General features: G+C 40.7%; 2 protein-coding genes and 1 pseudogene across 6 annotated transcripts in view; 1 reads left to right on the top strand and 2 right to left on the bottom strand.

Annotated features, from left to right (window-relative positions):
* LOC127628529 (probable ATP-dependent RNA helicase DDX23) overlaps nucleotides 1–8,757 on the bottom strand; it is a 30,532-nt pseudogene extending 21,775 nt beyond the window's left edge.
* A 1,245-nt stretch (nucleotides 8,758–10,002) lies between these two features.
* LOC127628987 (baculoviral IAP repeat-containing protein 7-like) lies at nucleotides 10,003–19,731 on the top strand. 4 transcript variants are annotated; one of them, XM_052105991.1, is made up of 7 exons: nucleotides 10,003–10,578; nucleotides 12,559–12,658; nucleotides 12,909–12,990; nucleotides 13,093–13,132; nucleotides 16,091–16,306; nucleotides 17,788–17,853; nucleotides 19,034–19,731. In XM_052105991.1, exons 1-7 carry the CDS (start codon nucleotides 10,011–10,013, stop codon nucleotides 19,234–19,236), a joined length of 1,275 nt encoding a protein of 424 aa, XP_051961951.1. In that variant the 5' UTR covers nucleotides 10,003–10,010; the 3' UTR covers nucleotides 19,237–19,731. The 4 variants fall into 4 exon arrangements, with proteins under 4 accessions (XP_051961951.1, XP_051961952.1, XP_051961954.1 ...); XM_052105992.1 differs by having other exon boundaries at nucleotides 17,788–17,817; nucleotides 19,034–19,730; XM_052105994.1 differs by having other exon boundaries at nucleotides 17,788–17,862; nucleotides 19,034–19,145.
* Nucleotides 19,732–19,759: 28 nt separating this feature from the next.
* Nucleotides 19,760–25,865, bottom strand: part of LOC127628988 (sodium/potassium-transporting ATPase subunit beta-1-interacting protein 3-like) — a 96,841-nt gene continuing 90,735 nt past the window's right edge. For both annotated transcript variants that reach the window (XM_052105995.1, XM_052105996.1), the window contains one exon: nucleotides 19,760–22,949. In XM_052105995.1, the coding sequence (XP_051961955.1) occupies nucleotides 22,940–22,949 (10 nt within the window). In that variant the 3' untranslated portion in view covers nucleotides 19,760–22,939. The remainder of the gene's footprint in view (nucleotides 22,950–25,865) is intronic.

Below are 25,865 nucleotides of genomic sequence, written 5' to 3'. Positions count from 1 at the left end.
ACTCGGGCCGGCCACATGGGGGCAACCAGAAGTAGACTGATGCCCTCTTGGCGGACCCTTTCCAGGACTCCCGGAGCAGAGCGATCGGGGAAATGCGTACAGGCGAAGCCTCGGCCAAGCCTGTACCATGGCGTCCAACCCCAGTGGGGCTGGATGTGAGAGGGAGAACCAAAGTGGACAGTGGGACGTCTCTCGAGACGCGAATAGATCCACTTCTGATGGTCCAAATTTGTCCCATATCAACTTCACCACCTCTGGATGAAGTCTCCATTCCCCGGGCCTCAGCCCCTGCCTCGACAGGATGTCTGCTCCCTGATTCTGAACCCCGGAATATACATGCTCTGATAGACAGTATTTTCCCTTGGGACCAAAGAATTATCTGATGTGCCAGTCTGCACAGAGGGCTGATCTGAGTCCTCCTTGTCGGTTCAGATAAGCTACCACTGATGTATTGTCCGAACGTACTAGGACATGGTAACCTTTGATGTCTGGAAGGAAGCTCCTCAGAGCCCTGAACACAGCCAACATCTCTAGACAGTTTATGTGCCAAGAATGATGATGGTCCTGCCACAGACCCCTGGCAAAGCGGCCGTCCATGACCGCGCCCCAGCCAGTGAGGGAGGCGTCTGTCGAAACGGTTTTCCGGCGACATGACGCTCCCAACACTGGCCCTAGGGACAGGAACCAAGGTTTCTTCCATATTAGCAGAGAACGAAGACATCTGCGCGTTACTCTGATTATACGAAATGGATTCCCCTTGGGGGAAAACACCTTGGCTTTCAGCCACCACTGGAGGGGCCTCATGTGTAGAAGGCCCAAAGGTATCAAGTTGGATGCCGCTGCCATGAGGCCCAGCAGTCTTTGAAACTGCTTTACAGTGATGGCCTGGCCTAGTTTTAACCCGGACACCATCGCCAGAATGGACTCGATACGTGCAGGAGACATGCGTGCCTGCATCGTAACAGAGTCCCACACAACACCCAGAAACGTTGTGCACTGGGATGGTTGTAACACACTCTTTTGTGTTGAGTCTCAATCCCAAACTTCGAATATGGCCAAGGACGACATCTCGATGCCGAACCGCCATTTCTCGAGACTGGGCCAGAATGAGCCAGTCATCGATAAAATTCAGTATGCGGATGCCCTGAAGTCTCAGAGGAGCAGGAGCTGCATCCATACATTTGGTGAATGTGCGGGAGAGAGTGCTAGGCCGAACGGAAGAACCCGATATTGGTAAGCTTCGCCCCGAAGCGAACCTCAGGAACCTCCTGTGACATGGAAGGATGGGTACATGAAAATAGGCGTCTTTTAGATCTATCGTGACAAACCAGTCCTCGGATCTGATCTGACTCACGATGACAGGAATGGTAAGCATTTTGAACCTGAACCTCCTCAAAGGCCGGTTCAAAACTCTGAGATCTAAAATCGGCCTCAACCCCCATCCTTTTTTTTTTTTTTTTTTTTTTGGAACTATAAAGTACCGGCTGTAAAGACCGGACTCCTGTCTGAATGAGGAACACATTCTATGGCCTCCTTCAGCAGCAGAGATTGCACTTCTTGTTCCATCACCTGAGCCTGCTCCGAACCACTGTAGTCTGCACCACCCCAGAGAATTTGGGGGCGGTGCCCGAACTGCAGTTTGTACCCTGATTTTATTATATGCAGGACCCATGCAGATATGTTGGGAAGATGATTCCATGCCTCTACAAAATCTACTACGGGAACCAGCCTCTCGAGGCTGGTCTCGGTGTTTTTCGAGCACTGTTCTCGACTTCCTGAAGCGAGATACCGGCAGGATTTAGTCGATACAGTCCTTGTGACCACAATTGATGTGTGTTTTTATTTTTTGAAATTGATGTGGCCCGAAGCGTCAGAGACGGCGGAACCGACACCGATTTCCTGAGGACTCGCTGCGAGAGCAACCTCGGTTGCCCTCCGAGGTTCTACCACCTCGGTAGGACCTCTATCCCAGCTTCAACTAAGGGAACCAGCCTCTCGAGGCTGGTCTCGGTGTTTTTCAAGCACTGTTCTCGACTTCCTGAAGCGAAAGACCGGCAGGATTTAGTCGATACGGTTTCTGTGACCACCACTGATGCTTGTTTTTTTTTGACACGTAACGGCACGGTGTGCGTTCAGCTGGAAATTGATGTGGCCCGAGCGTCAGAGACGGCGGGAACCGACACCGATTTCCTGAGGACTCCGCTGTGAGAGCAACCTCGGTTGCTCTGCAGCGGGGACAGCCCTCCGAGGTTCTACCACCTCGGTAGGACCTCTTTCCTGAAGCTTCAACTAAGGGAACCAGCCTCTCGAGGCTGGTCTCGGTGTTTTTCGAGCACTGTTCCCGACTTCCTGAAGCGGAAACCGGCAGGATTTAGTCGATACGGTTCTTGTGACCACAATTGATGCTTGCTGTTTTTATTTATTTATTTATTTTATTTTTATTTTTGACACGAACGTTCGCTGTACGTTCGCTGGAAATTGATGTGGCCCGAAGCGTCAGAGACGGCGGAAACCAACACCGATAGTGTGCGGCCATGTAAGCCCTACTTATTAAAGCAGATGTATCTCTGCAGGGCTTACTAGGCAGCGCCGGGTTTTAGCCCATATACCGTGCCCCCAAAACATCATCTGTAATCAAACACTGGGGCTGGAGATACGGGATCGAATGCGGTTTACCCCACGATCTCGTTTTAGATATCTTTGTGGAGATCGGGGATAAACGGCAAACCCCGGCGCTGAGTTTGTGATCTGTGCCGCAGGAAACGCACGTCTAATTGCTTTCAACTTGCGTTCCCTGCTCATTTTGTGGCCAGCTGATATTCAGTCTGGCCACGCACGCGTCACAACCTCAATCAGCTCCTCATAAGCTTGGCCAAAAACGGGCGTGCTTGGCTCACGGTCGTCTGCATCGATGCTGAGCATATCCACTTCCTCGGAAGCAGTGAGCTCAAGCAAGGGGACCTGATCATGGGCAGAAGAAGCCGCGACGCGGGCTTCTGCACCACTCACAGTAGGCTCGGGATCCTCAAACGAAGAATGAGAACGTGCCGCAGCAGTCTCATTCTCATCTGCAAAATCCGCTGCGAACCCCGCGATTTCAATCGCCGCGCTGCCTCAACAGACGCGGGACCAAAACCGTGGGGAACGCGAGCCTGACCGTGCTCATCGAAGCACGCCAACCGGAGCACAGCACTCTCATGGGTAGTGCTTCACAACTTTCACAGGCAGATCCCTCGAGAGCTGCCTGTGCGTGCTGTGCTCCCAAACAGTTCACACATAAAGCGTGCGTGTCCCTACCCGTAATGAAACGAGGGCAGGAGTGCACGCACTTCTTGAACTGTTCGGTGACCATAATATTTTTAAATCAGACAAACAACACCAAATAAGACAAACAATTTCAACATAGAGCGCTTGCTGAAGAGCGAAAGCTAATGTGTATGTGTACCGGCGTCACTTTTATGCATCCGGTTATGCCGTCACATGTTACGTCATGACGCAACACCAATCAAGATTGGAATAGTTTCATTCATAATTCAGAGGCGCACGCTAAGGAGCGTTCTCCAAAGAGTCGTTTTCAACGACGCAGTGCGAGTTCCCTCGGAAGGGAACTGCACTCGTACAGCCAATGCACTGGGTTTTGAAAAAAGTGTAATTTATTGTGCAAATTCTCCTTTTGCTCTGTTGAGAAATTGATGATGATAATAATAATAAACACTGTGCACTTATGCCCATCTTCTCCAAAGACTTAGCCAGTACATCACAACCCTTCTTTTGGTTACTGAAGATGATGATGTGCGGATCCAAGCCATGCACCAGAACCTCCAACAGATTCTTCCAGTTTACTTTACACAGAGAAAATGTTTTTAAGTCAAATTTGTCATCTGCTCATGCATGCATATAAAAGTTAGTGTGTGACCTCTTTTCACCCTATGACATGAGGATGATCTTTCTCTTGAGGTTTGCCTGAAGAACCGATGTACACTACCACGGGGCACCGGACATAACTCCTGGCCAAAATCTCCACTGCTGGAGACATAGTGGCTGTAAACATGACGGTCTGGAAAGATTACAAAGATGACATGAAATAAAAAATAAAGAAAGCTTTAGAAAACTTGATATTTTATGTCAGACTCTATTAATGAACCTGTATTACATCATTTGATATCAAACAGATTCAAAAGGTGATTCAGATTCTGCTGAAAATGAGGGTGTGATGACTGTATCTGTTACCTGTCTTTATGTTTGCCAGACTCAAAGTTCTGCATAATTTTTTCAGGGTCCATAGCATCATCTGTGTCTGGCTTCTGCTTAGTCACAGGAATGTATTCTAGAATCTTCTGTATGTTGGGTTCAAATCCCACATCAATCATTCTGTCGGCTTCGTCCAGTACTACATATGTGCACCTGCTCAGGATGAGTTATCGGTTCTCCAACACGTTGATCAAATGATTCACCGGGTGTGGCTATGATAATGTGAGGGTGAAGATAAAAATAAAGATCAGATCTAGAAGCATATGGGGTGATATAGATGATTGATGCCCAACACTTTCAATTATAACAATTATTATTAGAATTCAGTTTTTAAACAGTATTATATATAATTACTATCCTTGACTACTCTCACCTCACAACCCTTTCTTAGTTTGAAACCTTGATCTTCTCTGGATATTCCACAATCACAGCTACCATCCGGATCCCCAGCAGTTTCCCAAATTGAATGGCCTCCTCCTCCTTATGAGTGAGGGCCAGAATAACGGCATACGGCCCCTGTACGGAGTCCTCAATTCTAGAGTCAACATGCAGACATGATTAACGGAGACTTTTCCACATTTGATCTGATTATGCAAAATAAGTGTTGGCATATAAAAGTATGACAGAATATTAGTTGGTTAAGTGAGCTCTCACCTGTCATTCTTAGGCATGGTGCTGATCCAGACCAATAAGGGAATGAGCAAGGCGGTACATTTACAAGGAAGTTATTGGTAACATGTAGCCAAGCATTTCATAACTTCTAAAATAATAATTCTATACAACATAAACATTACCACAAAACTTGTGAGCTGAGTGAACTAGCTTTTAAAAGGACACTGAACTTGGTATCATATCGTAACTGAAAAATGGACCCAACACAGGAAAAATAAAACATGAATCTGTTGTGCATGAAACATGATTAGCTGAACTTATAAAATACTCCTTCCAGTTGCGGATAGGGTTGGGGATCTTGCCTCCTTTGTTTGTGATGCTGTAGTCTTCTCTGAAGATTATCCAGTCTCTGTCCGTCATCTCATCTAGTTCCTTATGAGACCAGTGCCTGTCGTCCCAGCACTGGTTAGCCTCCTTTTTACGGACCTCCTTGAGACGCTGTCTGTAGAAGATGCATAAATACATTTACATTTTGAATTGCAGTGTAAATTACACAGAGGTTCATATACAGAAGTATTGTAGGTCAAATGATAAGTGTGGCTTACTCCAATGGCGGCAATGAAGCCTCGGCCATAGAGTTGAACTTGATGCTTCTATTTATACCTAAGCAAACACACACATTCACAAAACCGTTGAACGTGCATGTTGGGGACTCTTTCAACAACTTTATAGCTTTATGATCACTTATACTAAATAAATAACAGGGAACGAAATGACAAGGAATGTAAAAATTCCATTTCAGATTCCAATTCCTCTTAATGATTCAGTTTCCTTCTGTACTTTTGAGGAAAAACACAATTCCTATTGCATTTAATGCCCTCAACAATCTGTTGTGAAATGATGAGTTAATAACTTTTCATAGACCTTTAAATGCAATACAACAACTTGCCATATATATTAATTAGAAAAATTCAAATAAATAATTTATTCATTCATGTTTTACTTTTTGTTATAAAATACCACTCATTGCAATCATATTACACTCTCTTTTTTCCCATTAAACAAAGGAATATTTCATTCTCATTATTTACTCACCCTCATGCTATCCCAGTGTATGACTTTCTTTCTTCTGTAGAACACAAATAAAGATTTTTAGAAGAATATGTCAGCTTTGTAGGTCCATACAATGCAAGTGAATGGTGACCAGAACTTTGAAGCTCCATAAATCACATAAAGGCAGCATAAAAGTAATCCACAAGACTCTAGTGGTTAAATCCATGTCTTCAGAAGCATTATGATAGGTGCGGGTGAGAAACAGATCAATATTCAAGTGATTTTTTTTTTTATATAAATAAAAAAAAAAACATTTTATCTCAAACCAGAGGGTGGCTGAATGTGAAAGTGTAGATGTATTGTAGAAAAGGACTTAAAGATTGATCAGTTATTCACCTATCATATCGCTTCTGAAGACATTGATTTAACGACTGGAGACTGCTGATCTCTGAGTTCTGCTCCCCATTCACTTGCACTGTGTGGACCTTCAGAACTAAAACATTCCTCTAAAAATCTTAATTTGTGTTCTGCAGATAAAATAAATTCATACACATCTAGGATAGCATGACGGTGAGTGAATGATGAGAGAACTTTCATTTTTGGGTGAACTATCCCTTTAAACAGCTCATAAAGGCTAATTTACAGTAAACTTACTGGGTAAACAGGCTTCGTTCAACCTAAACATTGTTTTTTCTAAATATTATGACAAAAAGCTTTGGTGTTTTTGTTCTGTTAAGGTGTCCACTTGATCATATTTCTCCTCTACTTGCAAGTTCTTAACCTGAGAGAACTCGTCTAGTCGAAGAGTGTTGATAATAATTAAAACGAATTGTGGGTTTGGCTTGGACGTGACTTTCTTTTATTTATTTTCCTCATCAACAACATTTTAAAAATGCTGCTGTGCGTGGGATAAATGCAGGATCTGTGTAGGTTGCTTTAGTTAAAAAGTTCCATTGTATAAATAACTGGTTACTGGGCAATTTCTAAGCCACTACCTCAAACCTATGCTGATATCTGCCTAAGAATACATACGATGCAATAAAATGAAAAAATAACGTGGACTTTCGTTTGAACGCCATGTAGCAGTTATAGGCATTATTTACAGGTAGGACATGTCCCTACCACTTTTGCCTTTACCAATAATGTCCCCACCACTTCTCAAGTGAGTGTCTTGAGAAGTGGTGGGAACATCAAGACCCTTGCTGGCATCCAACAGAACCAGCATCGGGCCCTCGTCGAGCTGCGGCTGGAGCAGGAGCCTGACTCGAAGGGGTTGCTGCTGTGGCCCCGGAGCCCACCCCGGCAGTCCAACCATTCACCCTCGTCAAAATGGGGCCGGCCGCCGATCCTGAAGCATATCTCAACCTCTTTGAGAAGACCGGTGAGGAGTGGGAATGACCACCTGACCAGTGGGCATCCCAAATGTTGCCACTACTCTCCGGGGAAGTGCAGCTTGCAGCCCAACAGCTCCCCACAGCCAACTTGATGTTGATTTGAAGAGAGCCATTCTGCAGCTGGTACAGGACAGAACTTCTAATAAGCTGAGGCTCATCAGATACCGGTGAGTACCCAGAGGGATACATATCAAGCTTTGGTGGATTCTGGCTGTTCTAAAACCTCCATCCACCAATGTTTAGTACAAGACGGGGCATTGGGCACAAATAGTTGGGTGAAGGTATGGTGTGTGTGCATGGGGGTATCCGGTGGTTACCATTGAGATACTCTTCAAGGGATAAACATACAGTGGAGGCCGCGGTTAATTCCCACCTCACCCATCCGCTAATTTTGGGGGCTAATTGGCCTGATTTCAAGAAGTTGTTAAGGGAAATATGTGCGGATGGGTCATGTGAAACAATGCCTTGGTGTGTGACATGCAATGCTATGGCTGGGGAGGTGGTGCCAGGGCTGTCTACATCTGCTCCATGTCAAAATGACGCAAGGGAGGGAGTCCTCGCCCTCAGGGGGTTCCCTGAAGGGGATTTCACACTAGAGCAGTCACGTGATGAGTCCCTCAGACACTCATTTGACCAAGTGAAAGTAATCGATGGTCAATGGCTCCAGCCTGACGCCGCACTCACATACCCTTATTTTTCAATTATCAAAGATAGGTTGTATCAAGTGACACAGGACACTCAAACAAAAGAAAATACAACCCAGTTATTAGTCCCAAAGAGCCATCGGGAAGCTCTCTTCCAGATGGCTCACCATAATCCAATGGCTGGCCATTTAGGACAGGAAAGAACACTTAACCCGTTTTTTTGTGCCATTTTTTGGCATTCTCGAGGACATTCGCAGGTGGTGTGTAGCATGACGTGAATGTCAGTTGGTGAATCCATCACACCAAAAGCATCATCTTGCCCTCTACCGTTAATCGAGGTCCCCTTAGAAAGAATTGATATGGACCTCATCGGGCCATTAAAATGGACCGCACGTGGGCATTGCTTTGCATAAGTTAATCTCTCAGGACCTGAAATGGGACACCCACATAGACTCCATTGAGAAGAAGGCTCAGCAGAGGTTGTATATACTTCGCCAGCTGAGGAAGTTCAGCCTCCCACAGGAGCTGCTGTCATAGTTCTACTCAGCCATCATTGTGTCTGTCCTGAGTACATCTATAACTGTCTGGTTTGGTTCAGCCACCAAATCAGACAGAAGGAAATAACAATGGTCAGTCAGGACTGCAGAGAGAATTATTGGTGCCCTCCTGCCCCCCTTCAAAGACCTGTACCTCTCCAGAGTGAGGAAACGTGCACATAGAATCACTCTGTACCTTACATACCCTGCCCACTCCCTCTTTGAACTGTTGCCCTCTGGCCGGCGCTCCAGACTACTGAGCGCCATGACATACAGGCACAAGAACAGTTTATACCCTCAACCCATTTTCTTCATGAACAATTAAACTGCCTCAGGACTCCCCATAGTGCAGCAATGTAAATACATATCTCATGTACATGTAAATTCACATATAATTAAATAACTGTACACACCCCTACTTGCACATATATTACCACTTGCACATGTACATACGCCATTATGTTATATGTCCTATTATTTGTGTCTAGTTATACTCTTACCTTGTTTTACATCCTGTATCTCACTGTAATGTTCTGTGTGCACTTGTTTCTCCTACCACCACCAAAAAACAAACAAAAAACAATTCCATATGCTTGTGGTATTTGTAGTCCTTCTCTTGCAACTCGTTAGCAACAAAAATATTTTTTAAAGCAGTTGTATATATGCAAAAATCTGTGTGTATAATGTGTGACCAAAATCAAGGATTCTTCTATTCTATGTTTGTAGTGTTTGTTATGTTCATTCCCTGATTGTAATTTATGTTGTAGAACAAAATGTCCAAGTATTTTCAACTAATGTTTACCACAGACATTATTTTACTCATAAATGAATAAATTAATAACCTTTTTATTTTGTTCACAAAATGTTATATTCATAAGCAAAAATGTGCACACTTATCCCCAACTGTCTGGATTTGCATTGTAGAGTTTGAAAATTATTTGCAATCTTTAAATCTGTAATAACAAATAACAAAAAGTCCAAAGGTTGTGTAAGGTATGATGATTTGTTCAAAAATCCCCCTTAAGTGATGTAACTTTTATTACTCTAATGTTACAGTGCTATGCTTGTGCTATTATGTACATGTTCGTGTAAACATTACTGTTTCAATAAAATAAACATTTAATAAATAAACAAATGAATATGTGACTTTTCAATGTATTATTTAATTAAAAAATATGAATCCTTTTTGTAACATTTTCAATTATGAATAAGTAATTTACTTTCACATAGATTCTACTCTATATGACTTCAATTGATGAGTTAAAGGTTTACTTTGAAAGCAGCCTCTTTTTTCTTTTTGTCACGAATATCTTTAATATTCGATCATTCCATGAGTGTTTTAATTATGATGCAAAATATATATTTTAAATAAAATATTTCCTAGGTATGTGAAAGTTTCAAATTTACCAGAGAAGATAACCATGAAAGGTGAAAGTTATTCAGAGCTTGGCCTCAAGGTGGACCATTTTGATCACTGCCTATTCTGGAAATGTGTTCTGTTACAGGCAATAATAGGCTGTATGGCTAGCGGAGGGGGGTTGATCGAAGCACACTTGGATGGTCCACTATGGAAGATGAGCAGGATGAGGGCAGATCGTGGACATGAACGCGAGAGGAGTACGCAGATGGTGGCGGAGGTTCAGCTCGGGATGCGGAGTGAGGAGGAGAGACTCCAGACTTTCCAAAACTGGTCCAGAGATGCGCCGGTGAGCCCTGCGGATCTGGCCCGGGCGGGGTTTTTCTATCTGGCACGCGGTGATACGGTGCAGTGCTTCTGTTGTGATGGGATACTGAGACACTGGGTTCATGGGGATACCCCATTGGGCGAACATGAGAAGCATTTCCCCACATGCGGCTTTGTGATAGGCAGAGATGTGGGCAATGTTCCGCTGGGCTCGTCTGATTCTGTGGACGGACAGCTCTTGAGTCAACTGCAGCGGCTGGCCGTGGACGAACAGGTGGTGTCCGGGCAGGCGGTGTACCCGGAGATGGAGTCAGTGGACAACAGACTGGCCACTTATCACAACTGGCCCACTGGAGCTACAGTACAGCCTGACACACTGGCGCGAGCTGGCTTTTTCTATACAGGTATGTTTCGATAAAGCAAGGGCCTATTGGAGAGAAAAGTTAGCATATTTTCTTACTTCTCCTATTAAGTTATAACTGTAATTTTATGCGGTTTCGATTCAGTGGAGCAGCGAAACTTTGCTGCTTCCCTTTTCTGGCCGCTCAGTCACGCGCCCCTGCAGTCACGCGCATTGCTGTGAATGAGCCGAATGAACTAGAGACCGCGAGCGCTGCCCAGTTCAGCGCGTGCGCGTTATTATTCTGAAAACAGAATTATTCTTGCTGTTCCTTTTAGAAATACAATGTAGGCAACTCAAAAATGCCTTCTTCATTTTATCAGAGAGAAATGAAATGAATTCTCTTGATATACAATAAACAAGACAAATGTATGATAACTGTATAAAAACGTTCCCTTCAAAATATTTTGAATTCTTTAATTTGATGCCACAATTTGTTTGCCGCCTTAAATTTGAAGCAAAATAAAAGTGGTGGCAAAGTTAAATTCTTCCTTGCATTTTTTTTTACAGTAAATTTGTTTTAAAAAACGTAATTGTAAAAAAGTACAATTGTTAAAGGAATGTTCCGGGTTCAGCACAAGTTAAACTTAATCGACAGCATTTGTGTCAATGTTGATTAACACAAAAAACAATGTCGACCTGTCCCTACTTTTCTTAAAAAAAGAAAAACAAATCGATGTGCACTTACACTGGAAGTTAATGTGGTGAATTTGTGGAGGGTTTAAAGTCAGAAATGTGAAGCTTAGAATTTTATAAAAGCACTTACATTAATTTTTCTGTTAAAATTCATGTATTACTTGGGCTGTAAAGTTGTTTAAAGGTGCACTTTTCTTTGTGTCTTTGGACTTCTTGGACTTACGCTGACAGCGGCTTGGATGCAGCATCATTTGAAATAAAAAAAATTCAGTTTCAGATGCCATTGTAGAAATTCAGTATTCACAATCAGCCCTGATTAATTTAATTCAAGACTGAGAGTGTCCAATAACAAGACAGTTACTGAGATTAGACAAGTAGTATTCTGCTGGTCATGTGATTCTAAAATGGCAGCCCCTGCCCCATGTAGTATAAAACCACTTTTATAAGGTTACTGATATTACTGGAATCTTCTTTTTAATGTGAGTGGTCATGATGTCTTACATATATTGCAAAATTAAAATTTTGAGTGCACCTTTAAAGGGTAATTTTTACAGTCATTTTAGGGGTTTTGACATTACATCATTATGGCAACAAAGTTGTAAAATTAACAATAAATTTACACAGAAAAAGAAAGTTAGTGATTTTATCACACTGAAGTTATGTTAACACGCATATTGTTTATGTCTTATGGCTATACATTCGAAACAGTGAGAATTTTAACATTTATGGATTGTCCTCGATTCACTTCTATTGTAAGTGCCTCAATGTAACCCAGATTTTTTGATCTTTTTAATGAAGTAAAATGGCAAGTAATGGCAAGTAAAAAAAATGTTTTGTGGTTATCAATATTATGCTACAAATGCTGTCTATTTCACTTAACTTCTATTAAACTCATCATTTTTCTTTATGGATTTATTTCTGGAAATTATAAGAAATATTTTTTTATTGGTGTAACCTAATGTAGTCCGGTTAATTCAGTCAGATTAAATAGAACTGTATTTTTTACTTGAATTACAATAATAATAATACAATAAAATAAAATATGAAAAAATAAATAAATAAATAAATAGAGAAGAAATGGCATACATTTTAATTTAAATGGATGATAACAAAGATCAAAATAGTTATAGCTAGTCCATTACCAAATAGTCAAGATTGGGGAGTTAATATTTATCTTAATTTTAATTGTTTAAAAAAATTAACCAATATATATGTCCCCTTATTGCTATGGCATTATGGCCCTGTTGTTGTGATTTTTCTTTTACAGTGCATATTGGTTTTGTATGTGCATTGCAATGTATATTGTGCAGTTGTGAGATGTTAATACCATATTGCCTCTGTTTCTCAGGTCATGGTGACAATGTTAAGTGTTTCTTTTGTGATGGCGGTCTGAGGAACTGGGAACCAGGAGATGAGCCCTGGCAAGAACACGCCAAATGGTTTCCACAGTGAGTACTGAATTATTGCTCACATATAAAAAAAATCAGACAACAAGAAGTTCCTGCAATATAATCTAATAATACAACACTACACAATATATTAATCATAATAAAAACATGTTCATGTTTTATTCTAAAATTAACAACTTTTGTCTTGAAGCCTAAAGGGATTTATTACAAAATTGAAATTTATGTAAGCTTTTCTCAAGAATAGACAATTATGATTATTCCACATTTTGTCTGTCTTGTGCTTCCAAAGATGTGAATATTTGCTGCAATCCAGAGGACGGGAATATGTGAGCAACATCCAGCAGTCTTACATCAACATGAGTGAGAGAGTGGTGAGAAATAGTCATGAAAGCGAATCAAATGTTTATTTTGTGTTTAGCAGCTAAGTCATTTTAGGATGTGGTTTAGGGCTTTAACGGTTTTCTTTTTTAAAGGGTGGATCACTATCATCAACTGTAGGGAGTGTGAGCTCAGGTAAGCGAATGGAAGTTCATACAGGTAATGTGACAATTTTAATCAAAAAGCAAATAAAACAGGCCAGTCAGTAAAATGGAACATGTGGGAGCCTCAACAGTGGTTTAAGATTTCACATGTATTTGATTCCAATTTCTTGTGTTCTGCTAAAGTCTCGTAACATTAACTGCTATCTTTGATGTTGGCTTGACCAAGTTGTGTCTGAAAGGTTGAAAAGCTTACAGTTTAAAGGATATACAGGCCTCACAATCAGACAGAAAGTCAGACAAATGGACAACATTTCAGATAAATAGGTTGCTAAGGTTGTCTGAGTGGTTGCTAGAGTGTTCTGCCTGATTGCCAGGCATTTCTAGGCTGTTCTATCTTGTTGTTAGGGAGTTCTCTCTGGTTGCTAGGCATTTCTGGAAACAGAAAATCATAATTCTGAGTATATAGAAAATATTTAGCATGCTTATACAGAACATTCTGAAGGTCTGTGCTTAGTCAATGTCTTTTTAGTAAGTCAGTTCACTCGGCAGCCATCTTTGGAACAATATTTCTATGTAAACAAGCGTAAAAAGTTCAGCTCCTATCTACTTGAATGGGGAAAGAACGGAATATCCAAAACAGTTGGTTATGATGTCTGTATCTAAAAGGTGATTGGCTCTTTTACCTGTAAGGCGGGACTTCCTTTCTACATCCGTTGACCGTTGGCCGTTCCAATTTCTCCCATTCATTTTAATAGAAGTGCCCCATCTCTGCTAAATAGTCTCTGGCTTAGTTTAGTGGATGTAGATTGAAAGTGCTAAGAGCAGTCAGTCATTTTTGTCTCAGTTTAAGGATTTTGAAAAAACCCAAGGCAAGTTTGTAGAATAACAGTATGTTGGCTTTGTCAAGTCTTCATTGGTCTCCATTTATGTGTGTAGAACTTGCATTATACTTGTAATCCAGGCAGTATGTGGTTTGGCATTGTCCAGCTGGACAATGCAGGGATGTCCCTTTAAAAGGTGGTGTCTGGATGGCAGCATATGTTGCTTTAAAAGTTGTACAAATCTTTCTGCATTAATGGTACCTCACACAGATGTGCTTGTTACCCATGCCTCGGGCACTGAAACACCTCATACCATGACAGATACTGTATTTTGGACCTGACGTTGATAAAAGCTTGGATGGCCCTTTTCCTCTCTGGACACGACAGCTGTTTTTTACTGCAGCATGCAGCAACACCAATAATCCCAGATTTTATCAAATTAAAATCATACCTATCTTGTGCCTATACTTTTGAAACAATGTGTATTTTAATGTTAAAGGACTGGCCCCATTCACTTCCATTGTCAGTGCCGTGCTGTGACTGTATTAGTTGCTTAGAGACCTTTTTTTTTTTTTTTTTGGTAATTATGCCACAAATGCTGTCGATTGAGTTTAACTTGTATTGAACCACGAACATTATTACTAAACCCTAACATTACAGACACCTTTACCATTTTAATTAAGACATTAATTTGCTCTTTTATTAACCTTTTTCTCAGGACCATCCTCGGACAATTGTTTTAAAACATTTAACTGCATTTATGAGGACATTTTCAGAAATATTTGCCCTCACAAGTACACTAACACAAGAACCCAATGTTCCTGTGTGCTGTCCCGCTTGCAGAGGTGTTGGGTGAGCAGAGCTCGGTGGCAGCAGCAGCGATGTTGTCTCCTGTTGTGAAGACGGTGCTGCAGATGTTTGAAATGTGGACTCGATTCCAACGTTCTACTTTCCATCTAAGATGAGACCGAGCCCATAGAAGTTGGTGGTGCTTCTGGACAGTGTTGATGTATGGCTTCTGCTTTGTATAGTAAAGACTTAACTTGTCCTGGTGGATGCAGCAGCGAATGGTGATGACTGACAAAGGTTTACCGAAGTATTGCTGAGGCCATTTCATGACATCAATTAGAAATGCATAACGGTTTTTAAAACTGTGACATCAGATCTAGAGATCATGTGTATTCAGAGGTGGTTTCCAGCAGGACAATGTCAAACCATATACTGCCCGGATTACAAGTGCATGACTGTGTAAACAAGTGCGGGTGCTAGTTTGGCCTGACCTGTCTCCAATTCAGAATGTGTGTCACAGTATGTACAGTTTCTCAGCTGAAGACCTGCATAATTAAAAAACTTGTGCCTTCAGTGCCCAAACGCTAAAAAAGTTATTAGAAGAAATGGTGACGTTATACAGTTGTAAACACTCGACAGTACATAAAACAAAGTGTGATGCTGGCACACTGCTAACCAATTCCAATTTAGTGACAAAGTTTCAACCCAAAATAGGTCTTTTGTCAGGTCAAAGACCCATTTGTTTGACCTGAAGAAGACCTATTCTGGGTGGAAATTTGTCAATAAATTGGAATGGTTAGCAGTGTGCCAGTATCTCAAATTTCTAGATGTACATATACTACTAAACACTCAACTGTCCCAACTTTTTTGGAATAAGGGCTGTACTTTTCAAAGCCTTTTCTCTTAGCATTTGCGGTAAAATGTTGATAATTATAACCTTATTTGTGTAAATATCCAATATTAAAACTTTGTTGTCATGACGCCGTAATGCTTTATTATCTGGTAAACGCAGCAACACCGATAATCCCAGATTATATCAAACTAAAATCATGTTAAAATTATTATACCTATATTTTATATATATATTAGTTGCTTAGAGACCATTTTTATTTCTTCTTCTTTGGTAATTATGCCACAAATGCTGTTGATTGAACATAATTTAAAGTTAATTACTACACCCTAACCCTTACAGACACCTTTACCATTTTAATTAAGACGTTCATTTGCTCTTTTATTAACCTTTTTCCCAGTGAGGACCATCCTCTGACAATTGTTTTAAAACGTTTAACTGCATTTATGAGGACATTTTCAGAAATAATTGCCCTCACAAGTACACTAACACAAGAACCCAATGTTCCTGTGTGCTGTCCCGCTTGCAGAGGTCTTGGGTGAGCAGAGCTCGGTGGCAGCAGCAGCGATGTTGTCTCCTGTTGTGAAGATGGTGCTGCAGATGGGCTTCCAGCGCTCGCTAGTGGAGAGTCTGGTGCAGTCACGCTATCTTCTCACTGGCTCACACTACACCTCAGTTTCTGACCTGGTGACTGACGTCCTGCAGGCTGAGGAAGAGGAGAGGCAGACAGGGGAGCCCAGACCAGGTGTGGAGCACCCTCTGTTTCAAAATCATTCCTCCGTCAAAATAGCTGCAAAATACCTTTTATTTGGCACTAGAGGGAGCCAATAGCTCAATTCCAAAACCTAGTGAGCTGCCTTTCTGTCTACTGCTTAACTAGGAAGCTGTCATCTCTGGCAGCATCCTAAATGAACAGGAACTTCATAAGTGATTGATTTACACAGTGAACGCTCTACATCAGGGTCGTCAGTAAAATGTATTTGTCCAGGACAAAATTTTAAAGGTGGGCCCTGCTTTCCTTGGGCCCAATAAGTAGACTATATCATAGAGGATATTAGTAGGAATCCCCATCTCAGGGTCTGTGATATTTTCCCGTTTTTTGAAAAATAAAGAAAGAAAGAAATCTGAGAAATCAGATTGTGTACTTCACGTCTTTAATGAGGAATGATCTACAAAACATGAAGCATTGCAAATTACATAATTGATTTAAAAACGTTTTATTTCTAAGTGCAGAATCGATAGCCTATATTCAAAGTATATTGATAAATATTCATTTATAGGCCTGTATATTTTGTCTTGGTTTGTTTGCCATGATTCTCTGACTGCTGGATTTTTCTCTGCTGAGTTGTCAAATTCTTTTTTTTTACCAGGGATTATTTTAATAAACACAAATTTTGTTGAATAAAATTCAAAAGGAGCACACATTATTGATTAACAACCTCAGAGTAGGTCTGTCTTTAAAGGTTTATAAGTTATCTTTTATAGTCAATTCTGTCTTTGGAAAAGAAATGATGCAACCTTATAAAAGTTGTTTAAATCTACATGGAGAGAGTCCCCTCATGGGGGCGGCCATATTAGAATCACATGAATCTCAGTAACAGCATTTTATTGGTCATAATTCACACAATAAATTAATTATGGCTGACTGTGAATATTGAATTTCAACAGTGATATTGTTAACTGAAAACTACTGTGTTTGAATGATGCTGCATCTAGGCCCCTAGGTGTCAGTGTAAGTGTAAAGTGACAAAAAAAATACTGTGCAGCTTTAATGGGCATTAAAAAAATAGCACACAGATATTGGGCAAAATAGTTGTTTTTAAATTATATACATTTTTGTTTCAACAATACTTTCATCAAACAGCTGTAAATTAACTGTCCACCATCTTGGAATTGCTTTTTCTTTCATAAAGCTTGTCGCAATGCATTTTGGGATTAACATTACTGTGAAAGATACATGAGATGCTGCCTTAGCATTTGTCTAAATTTAAGTATCTTAGAAGGCAGTATACCTCTAGGAACAGCCTTTGTGTCAACAGTCTGCCTATTATGCTTTAAAAGCTGACTAGGTAGGCAGCCCATGAGGTTTTGGAGCATAGACCTATTGTATATTTTGTCAAATACATGTTCCTCAAAAAAATGGAGGAAAAATAAGATTCTATATAATGAAATCTCTTATTGTATGTCCCAATCCTCCTCTAACGTGTGGATGGTTTGTTCCCTCAGAGACTGTGGAGAGGCAGGGCAGCAGTGCAGGTGGGAAGAGAACGCAGGTCACAGTCAGGGAGAAAGGTCTACATTGTGTGTGTGTGTGTGTGTGTGTGTTATTATTATTATTACACAGTTACAATTATTATTATTTATCCCCTTTTTCTCCCAATTTGGAATGCCCAATTCCAAACTTCCACTTTGTAGTAGGTCCTCTTGGTAGCACGGTTACTCACCTCAATCTGGGTGTGGATGACTCAGCTGCCTCCGCTTCTGAGACAGTCAACCAACGAATGTTATCACGTGGCTTTTGTTGTGCATGACACCGCAGAGACTCCCAGCATGTGGAGGCTCATGCTACTCACCGTGATCCATGCACAACTTACCACGCGAGAACCACTAATCGCGACCACGAGGAGGTTACCCCATGTGACTCTACCCTCCCTAGCAACCGGGCCAATTTACATTTACATTTATGCATTTGGCAGATGCTTTTATCCAAAGTGCACTTATTACAGGGACAATCCCTCCAGAGCAACCTGGAGTTAAGTGCCTTGCTCAATGACACAATGGTGGTGGCTGTGGGGATCGAACCTACAACCTTCTGATTACCAGTTCAGTGTTTTAGCCCACTACGCCACCACCACTCTCATTTTGGTTGCTTAGGAGACCTGGCTGGAGTCACTCAGCATGCCCTGGATTAGAATACAAATGTTTTGCAATTTTTATTATGGTTTTCAAAAGGGGTAAAAAATGACCCGAAGGACAAAAGGACGGTGCAGTTTCGTTAAACAATAGGAGGGTTGAAAAAGTGCTAAAAAGGTTTGACAGCGAGGTGCCATAGAGGAAACTTCTATGATTCTTTAGAAAACAATCTACATTACAAGTCAAACTTTGGAAACATGTACTCATTCTTTATTATTCATACTTTCCACATTTTTTAACTATGGTAATGTCATCAAAACAATGAAATAACACAAATTGGTATAGGACAATACCACAAACCAAAAATATCTTCTATTTAAGATTCTTCATATTTGAACCCATAAATATAACATCAATAACTTTTTTGAAATCTCTTAATATTAATATACAGCGAAAAAAATATTTGTTAAGAAAAATTTTCTTTTCTAAGGTGCCGCAAGAATCAATGAAGAAACTAAATTTTTTTAAGAGTGTAAAACAGCTCATACATTAAACATCCAATGACCCAGGGTGAGTTTAGCTGTCTTCACTTGTTTGTTTGTATGTGTGTGTTTTCCAGAGCGATCAGACATGAGTCCAGAGGAGCAGTTGAGACAGCTCCAGGAAGAGAGGACCTGTAAGGTCTGTATGGACAAACTTGTCTCCATGGTCTTCATCCCCTGTGGCCATCTGGTTGTCTGCACAGACTGCGCAGCTAGTCTGCGCCACTGCCCCATCTGCAGGGCAGTCATCCGAGGGAGCGTTCGAGCATTCATGTCCTAAAGCTCTGAACTGAAATGTCTTTAACAAGAATCATACTGCATAGTCTGATTAATGCTGAGAAAAACTCTACAGATATGATCTTTAGCTGCCAAATCAGCAGTGCTGTTGACATAAGTTATTGATAAAAAAAAAAATGCGTCATGTTAACAAGCAGTTTTATTTTTTAAATTTGAATATAAAATAAACTGATGGTATTTTATAGGAGCATATTATATTGTTATAATAATTTTATTATCAGATTATAAACACTGTACTTATATTTTCATTAATAAAAAATATTTGAATTACTCTTCTTTGTCTAAACACCTTATTTTAAAATTGGTAATTATATGGCTGATTATATAAATGTGTGTCTGTCTGTGAGTGTGTTTGTGTATAAATAAGAGTGCATGTTTCATGGGCAACGGCACACAGACGGAAGCATCATTCCAAACACAAACAAGACAACATGATCAGATGAAAAGGACATATTTTATGAACAAACATCTATTTACACTTAAATGACATTTGCAATCAATGCAAAACTATGAGACCTAAAAAAAAGGTACAAAAAATATTGCTTACAAAGGATATACCTGTCAAAAACAAAGTGAAAAAGGTAACTTTACAATACATTTCCATTAGTTAACATTATTTAAAATGAACTAACAATGAACGACACATTTAAGCATTTATAAATCTTACTTAATGTTTATTTGAACATATATAGTAAAATTTTTAAATCAAAATTTGTATTTGTTAACATTAGTTAATGCACTAAAATTAACTAAAAGTGAACAATTTTATTTTTTATTAACATTAACAGATTAATAAATGCTGTAAAAATATATATTAAGTGTTAGTTAATGGTGCCTCATGCATTAACTAATGATAGCAAATGGAACCTTATTGTAAATTGTTACCAAATTAAACAAGATTGGAAAAGATGTTATTTAAGGAGAAAAGGAGAGATGGAGATTTATAACACTTTTTACAGCTTTGAGCAACAAATAGCTACATTTGCTTTATTTATCATTATTCTAAATTCTAGAATTACAAATGTACACAGATATTGTCAAAGTGGTAAAAATGCATTTTATCCTGCTAGGCCACAGAGCTGAGATGTCTAATTCTTTTACAGAAGAACATTGGACACTAGGAAGTCATAGTAGATCCATGGAACATTGTACAAGATTACTAAACAGAAGCAGGATTTGTTCGTTTTTGCCATTTCGAGTTACACAGATTGGAAAACTATAAGCTATAAAAGTTCCCATTCACCCTTGCGTAGTTTAAAGGGATAATTCTCCCAAAATGTAAATTCTGTCATCATTTATGAAAATGTAAAGATATAAAACTTTAGAAGGACTTTTTAGATAACTTTTATTGTGTTTTTTTGTTTGTTTTAGTTTTGTTTTTGTCTGTTTGAAACAGCCAACATCCACACTAATCCCTTTCGTTTGAAAATTCTGTTTTCAGTTTCGTAATGTCATAGTTTCCCAAAGTATGCAGTAATGGATGGTGTTTTCGGTAGAGAAAAATGGTGTCCCAAAACATCTCAGATGTCTCTTTTAGATCTTTTCATCAGGAAAGCATCACATTCCAAATGAGATCTGCTAAAAAGAGCAAATTTACAAACAATCTATGTAAGCATAAATGTCTCAAAGACAGTTGAAGTATCACGTCATATAACATGGAAATAAGAAATTTCTCATTCAATTCAGGATAAAAGCTGACTAAATTACAGGGAACGTTCAAATAACTTTGGCTGACATTATTTAAAGATTAGAACCAAATGTTGTTAGAAAATGTATGGAACACCGTTCTCTGATAGCACACATTCATCACCCAGATGTGCTTGATGTGTTTGTTTACATCTGGAAGATGTATGTTTTAGGTTGCTTGCTCATCTGTAATATGTCTATAATACGTTTCCTCTCGGATGTCAATAAGACATTCAGCAGATGTCTTTGAGATGTTTATGTTTAAGAGTGTTTCTAAATCTGCTCTTTTCAAGATGTTTAGCAGATGTTAATTAGAATGTGATGCTTTTCTGATGAAACACTTTGAGATAATGGAGATTATACAAACTTTTTCCAAACTAACCTTTCGCCTTTACATCTCAGTTTGTAAAGCAATACAGAGTCCACCTCTTCAAAACATGTCAAACACATTATGATAAATCTAATGTTGCATGTCAACCAATCAATCAATTGTGCTATGAGGTTTATTTTTTTTTAGCACATCGACAGTGAAAAACTTGCCACTCAACTGTTACTCATATTCATAAAAACAAGGGTACATGCTGATGGCTTGTTTTACATTATATTTGTTCACAAAATGATATTTCATAACAAGCACCATCCATATAAAAAAAAGAGGATGTCATGTTGCATTATGCCATTCCAATCTGCCAGTCCAATAATGAAGAATGAGTGTATGAGAATTTCATTATGGGACTGACTAAAAGAGGAAGCCCTGTTTATTTAATATTGATCTGAAGGCTTATTATATTCAAAAACATTGTGCATTAAATTATGATAACACAATAAAAATACTGATGGGGCATGCACAACACAGAAATGCCAATGCATTTGGATCTGAAAACGAATGATGCTAGAGCTTTTCTCAGAACTAACTTGACTTTTATCAATTACTTTAAACCAACAATTGTCAAGGTGATTATTAGTGGATGTAAGCAGAGTAACTACAGGTGTAGTTCATCACATCAACTGTGGATGTAGTCCATAATCATTTGACAAACAGAAAGAGTACAATTACCTTTTGTCTTCATTTTGAACAGTAAATCTGTTGTTTTTATAATTGTACACACTTCTTTTATTGAAATATTTAGCTTAAGAAGTGTGCCTGTGCTGTCATCTTTAAAATAAATTCTACTTGCTTTGATATTTTGTAATCTAGTTCAATGGCATTTATAATTTTTTAAGTCAGGCTTAAGTGTCCACATAGTTTTTGGGGCTATTTTTGTACTTTAAAAACTCCTAGCTAAGACTAAAATTTAAATTAGACAATGACAAAATCTTTAGAAGCAAACTATGAAATAAGTCTCAAAACCACTCTAATTATTTATCTTTTGTATCGCAACACACAATGCTTTCTTATTTTGTTTCTATTTTTGAATACAACCACAGGAGGTTTGCTTGCTTTATCTTTATTGTTTGTTGGATATTTGGCCGCACCCACTTTCCGGCCCACCCTTTCTCCTCTCCGTTCATTCCACTGTTTTACTGTGTACATGCGCAAATCCTGTGTGAAGGTAAACAGCATTCAATGGTGCTCCTCTCTCACACATAAACAGAGATGTTAACCTTACTATTTGAGCTCTATAGAGTAACTTTTAGGGTCGTGGCCTTAGGTCACAATGCATACTAAACATTGACCACACACATGGAAACCCGCCCGATAAAAATAATGGACCTTTATGTTTAGATATTTTTATGGCCATATGTAACAGCTTCTAAATGAGGAAGCTGGAACAATGCAGGAGCTAGTGAATCTGATGGACGTGTTTTGTCCAGAGTTGGGAAGAAGAGAGGCAATTCTCCAACCATCTTTCCAACCCAGAAAAGGCTTATTGAAGAAGATTTTAAGGTGTTTTAATGGGTATGGAGAGACACTGAGGAATGGGGCAGGAGGCGAGGAACGAGGAGTCTGGTGGAGAAGAGGAATCAGACAGGCTGCTCATCTTCACAGACGCAATCATTTACGAAGACCTGAAATACACAAAAACGCATAAGGTTTTGAGATTACAAGAAGTTGAGTATGGACAAAGGTTGTGTGTCATTCAAAATTTTTATTAAGAATGCCTTTTAAATCCCTATTAATTTAATAAATTGGTGTTGAATTAGGGTATCACCAAAGGGAACATAAAGGGAATCACCAAAAATGAAACCTCATTTATTATTTATTCACACTCATATTGTTCCAAACCTGAATGACTTCCTTTCTTTCAACAGAACACAAATGGATATGTTAGGCATAATGTTAGTTAGTTAATTTTTAACACCATTCCGGCATCTCGAAACAGTGCTCCCTAAATTCCATCAGTATGTGCACTTTGCAACGAGAGGGGCGAACACACTTGATCTTGTTAACACAAACATCCCAGGCGCGTACCAGGCGGAGACCTGCCCCCACTTCTGCTACTCAGACCACATCTCTGTTATGTTAATTCCAGCATACAGACCGCTCTTCAGACGCACAAAACTGCTCCAGAAGGAGGTGAAAACCTGGCCAGCAGGAGCCATCGCTGCTATTCAGGACTGTTTTGAGTGTACTGACTGGCACATGTTCAGGGAGGCTGCAACATATGGCAACTCTACCAACTTGGAGGAATACACAGCATCAGTGACCAGCTACATCAGCAAGTGCATTGATGATGTCACTTTCTCCAAGACCATCACCACACGCTCCAACCAGAAGTCGTGGATGACTGCGGAGGTGCGTGCGCTGCTAAGGACCCGAGACTCTGCCTTCAGAGCAGGTAAAAGGCAGCCCTAAGAACATCGAGGGCCAAATTGTCCTGGGACATCAGGGAGGCAAAGTGCGCACGCACAGAGAATCCATAGTCACTTCCAGGACAGCGGCGACACGCGGCACATGTGGCAGGGCATCCAGGCCATAACCAACTACAGGATAACATCAGTTGCCTGTGATAAAGATGCCTCCCTTCCAGATGCGCTGGATGACTTCTACGCTCGGTTTGAGGCGCAGAACAACGTGGTGGCGAGGAAGACCACCCCTCCTTACCACGGCCGATGTGAGAAAAACTCTACGCAGAGTCAACCCACGGAAGGCTGCTGGACTAGACAACATTCCTAGCAGAGTGCTTAGAGGATGTGCAGACCAGCTGGCAGATGTTCTTACCGACATCTTCAACATCTCTCTGAGGAGCGCCGTCGTTCCAACGTGCTTCAAGGCCACCACCATCATCCTCATGCCAAAGAAGTCTTCAGTGTCCTGTCTCAACGACTACCGCCCCGTCGCACTCACACCCATCATCATGAAGTGCTTCGAGAGGCTTGTCATGAGGCACATTAAGACCCAGCTGTCCCCCTCACTAGACCCACTGCAGTTTGCGTATCGTCACAACCGTTCAACAGACGACGCCATCGCCACCACCCTCCATCTGGCCCTCACCCACCTAGATAAAAAGGACTCATACGTTTGAATGCTGTTCATAGACTTCAGCTCAGCATTCAACACAATCATTCCTCAGCACCTGATTGGAAAGATGAACCTGCTGGGCCTGGACACCTCCCTCTGCAACTGGATCCTGGACTTCCTGACTGGGAGACCTCAGTCAGTCCGGATCGGGAACAGCATCTCCACCACCACCACACTGAGAACTGGGGCCCCCCAGGGCTGTGTGCTCAGTCCACTGCTGTTCACTCTGCTGACTCACGACTGTGCAGCATTGCACAGCTCAAACCACATCGTCAAGTTCGCCGATGACACGACCATGGTGGGTCTCATCAGCAAGAATGATGAGTCAGCATACAGAGAGGAGGTGCAGTGGCTAACGGACTGGTGTAGAGCCAACAACCTGTCTCTGAATGTGGACATAACAAAAGAGATGGTTGTTGACTTTAGGAGAGCACAGAGTGACCGCTCTCCGCTGAACATCGACGGCTCCTCTGTGGAGATCGTTAAGAGCACCTAATTCCTCACCTGGTCCCTCAACACCAGCTCTATCACCAAGAAATCCCAGCAGCGTCTCTACTTTCTTCGAAGGCTGAGGAAAGCACATCTCCCACCCCCCATCCTCACTACATTCTATAGAGGGACTATTGAGAGCATCACTGCCTGGTTTGGGACTTGCACCGCTTCGGACCACAAGGCCCTGCAGAGGATAGTGAGAACAGCTGAGAAGATCATAGGGGTCTCTCTTCCCTCCATCAAAGACATTTACATTAAATGCTGCATCCGCAAAGCAACCAGCATTCACCCCTCACACAAACACTTCACCCTCCTACAATGGGCACGTGAGCGTCAGAACTGGATCATGGAGCAATGGAAGAAGGTGGCTTGGTCTGATGAATCATGTTTTCTTTAGATCATGTGGATGGCAGGGTGTGTGTGTGTGTGTAATTTACATGGGGAAGGGATTGTTGCAGACCACATACATCCATTCATGGTAACAGTATTCCCTGATGGCAGTGGCCTCTTTCAGAAGGACAATGCACCCTGCCACACTGCAAAAATTGTCAAGGAATAGTTTGAGGAACATGACAAAGAGTTCAAGGTGTTGACTTGGCCTCCAAATTCCCAAGATTTCAATATGATTGAGCATTCTATGGGATGTCCTGGACCAAAAAGTCAGATCCATGGAGGCCCCACCTCGCAATTTACAGGACTTAATGGATCTGCTGCTAACGTGCTGGTGCCATATACCACAGGACACCTTCAGAGGTCTTGAGGAGGTCAAACTGTTTTGGCGGCACAAGGGGGACCTACATGATATTAGACATGTGGTTTTAATGTTGTGTCTGATTGGTGTGCTGTATATTTCATTATACAACAGTTAGTTCCGGTCCTTCAATCTGATTGGAGAGACATTTCAAGAGTGCTGGTATATAGTCCAACAGCACTGGGAAGCTTCACTATTTGTATCATTCCTCTCTGTGTTC

This window comes from Xyrauchen texanus, chromosome 35 (assembly GCF_025860055.1).
Source record: "Xyrauchen texanus isolate HMW12.3.18 chromosome 35, RBS_HiC_50CHRs, whole genome shotgun sequence".
Classification (NCBI taxonomy): domain Eukaryota; kingdom Metazoa; phylum Chordata; class Actinopteri; order Cypriniformes; family Catostomidae; genus Xyrauchen; species Xyrauchen texanus.
This window is presented reverse-complemented; position numbering and strand designations above follow the sequence as displayed.

Bases quoted from the DNA above. Each gene is read 5' to 3' on its own strand.
- LOC127628987 (XM_052105991.1), top strand. From the start codon at position 10,011: ATGGCTAGCGGAGGGGGGTTGATCGAAGCACACTTGGATGGTCCACTA. The intron at 12,659-12,908 runs GTGAGTACTGAA...GTGCTTCCAAAG, and splicing joins CACGCCAAATGGTTTCCACA to ATGTGAATATTTGCTGCAAT. The intron at 17,854-19,033 runs GTCTACATTGTG...TGTGTTTTCCAG, and splicing joins GGTCACAGTCAGGGAGAAAG to AGCGATCAGACATGAGTCCA.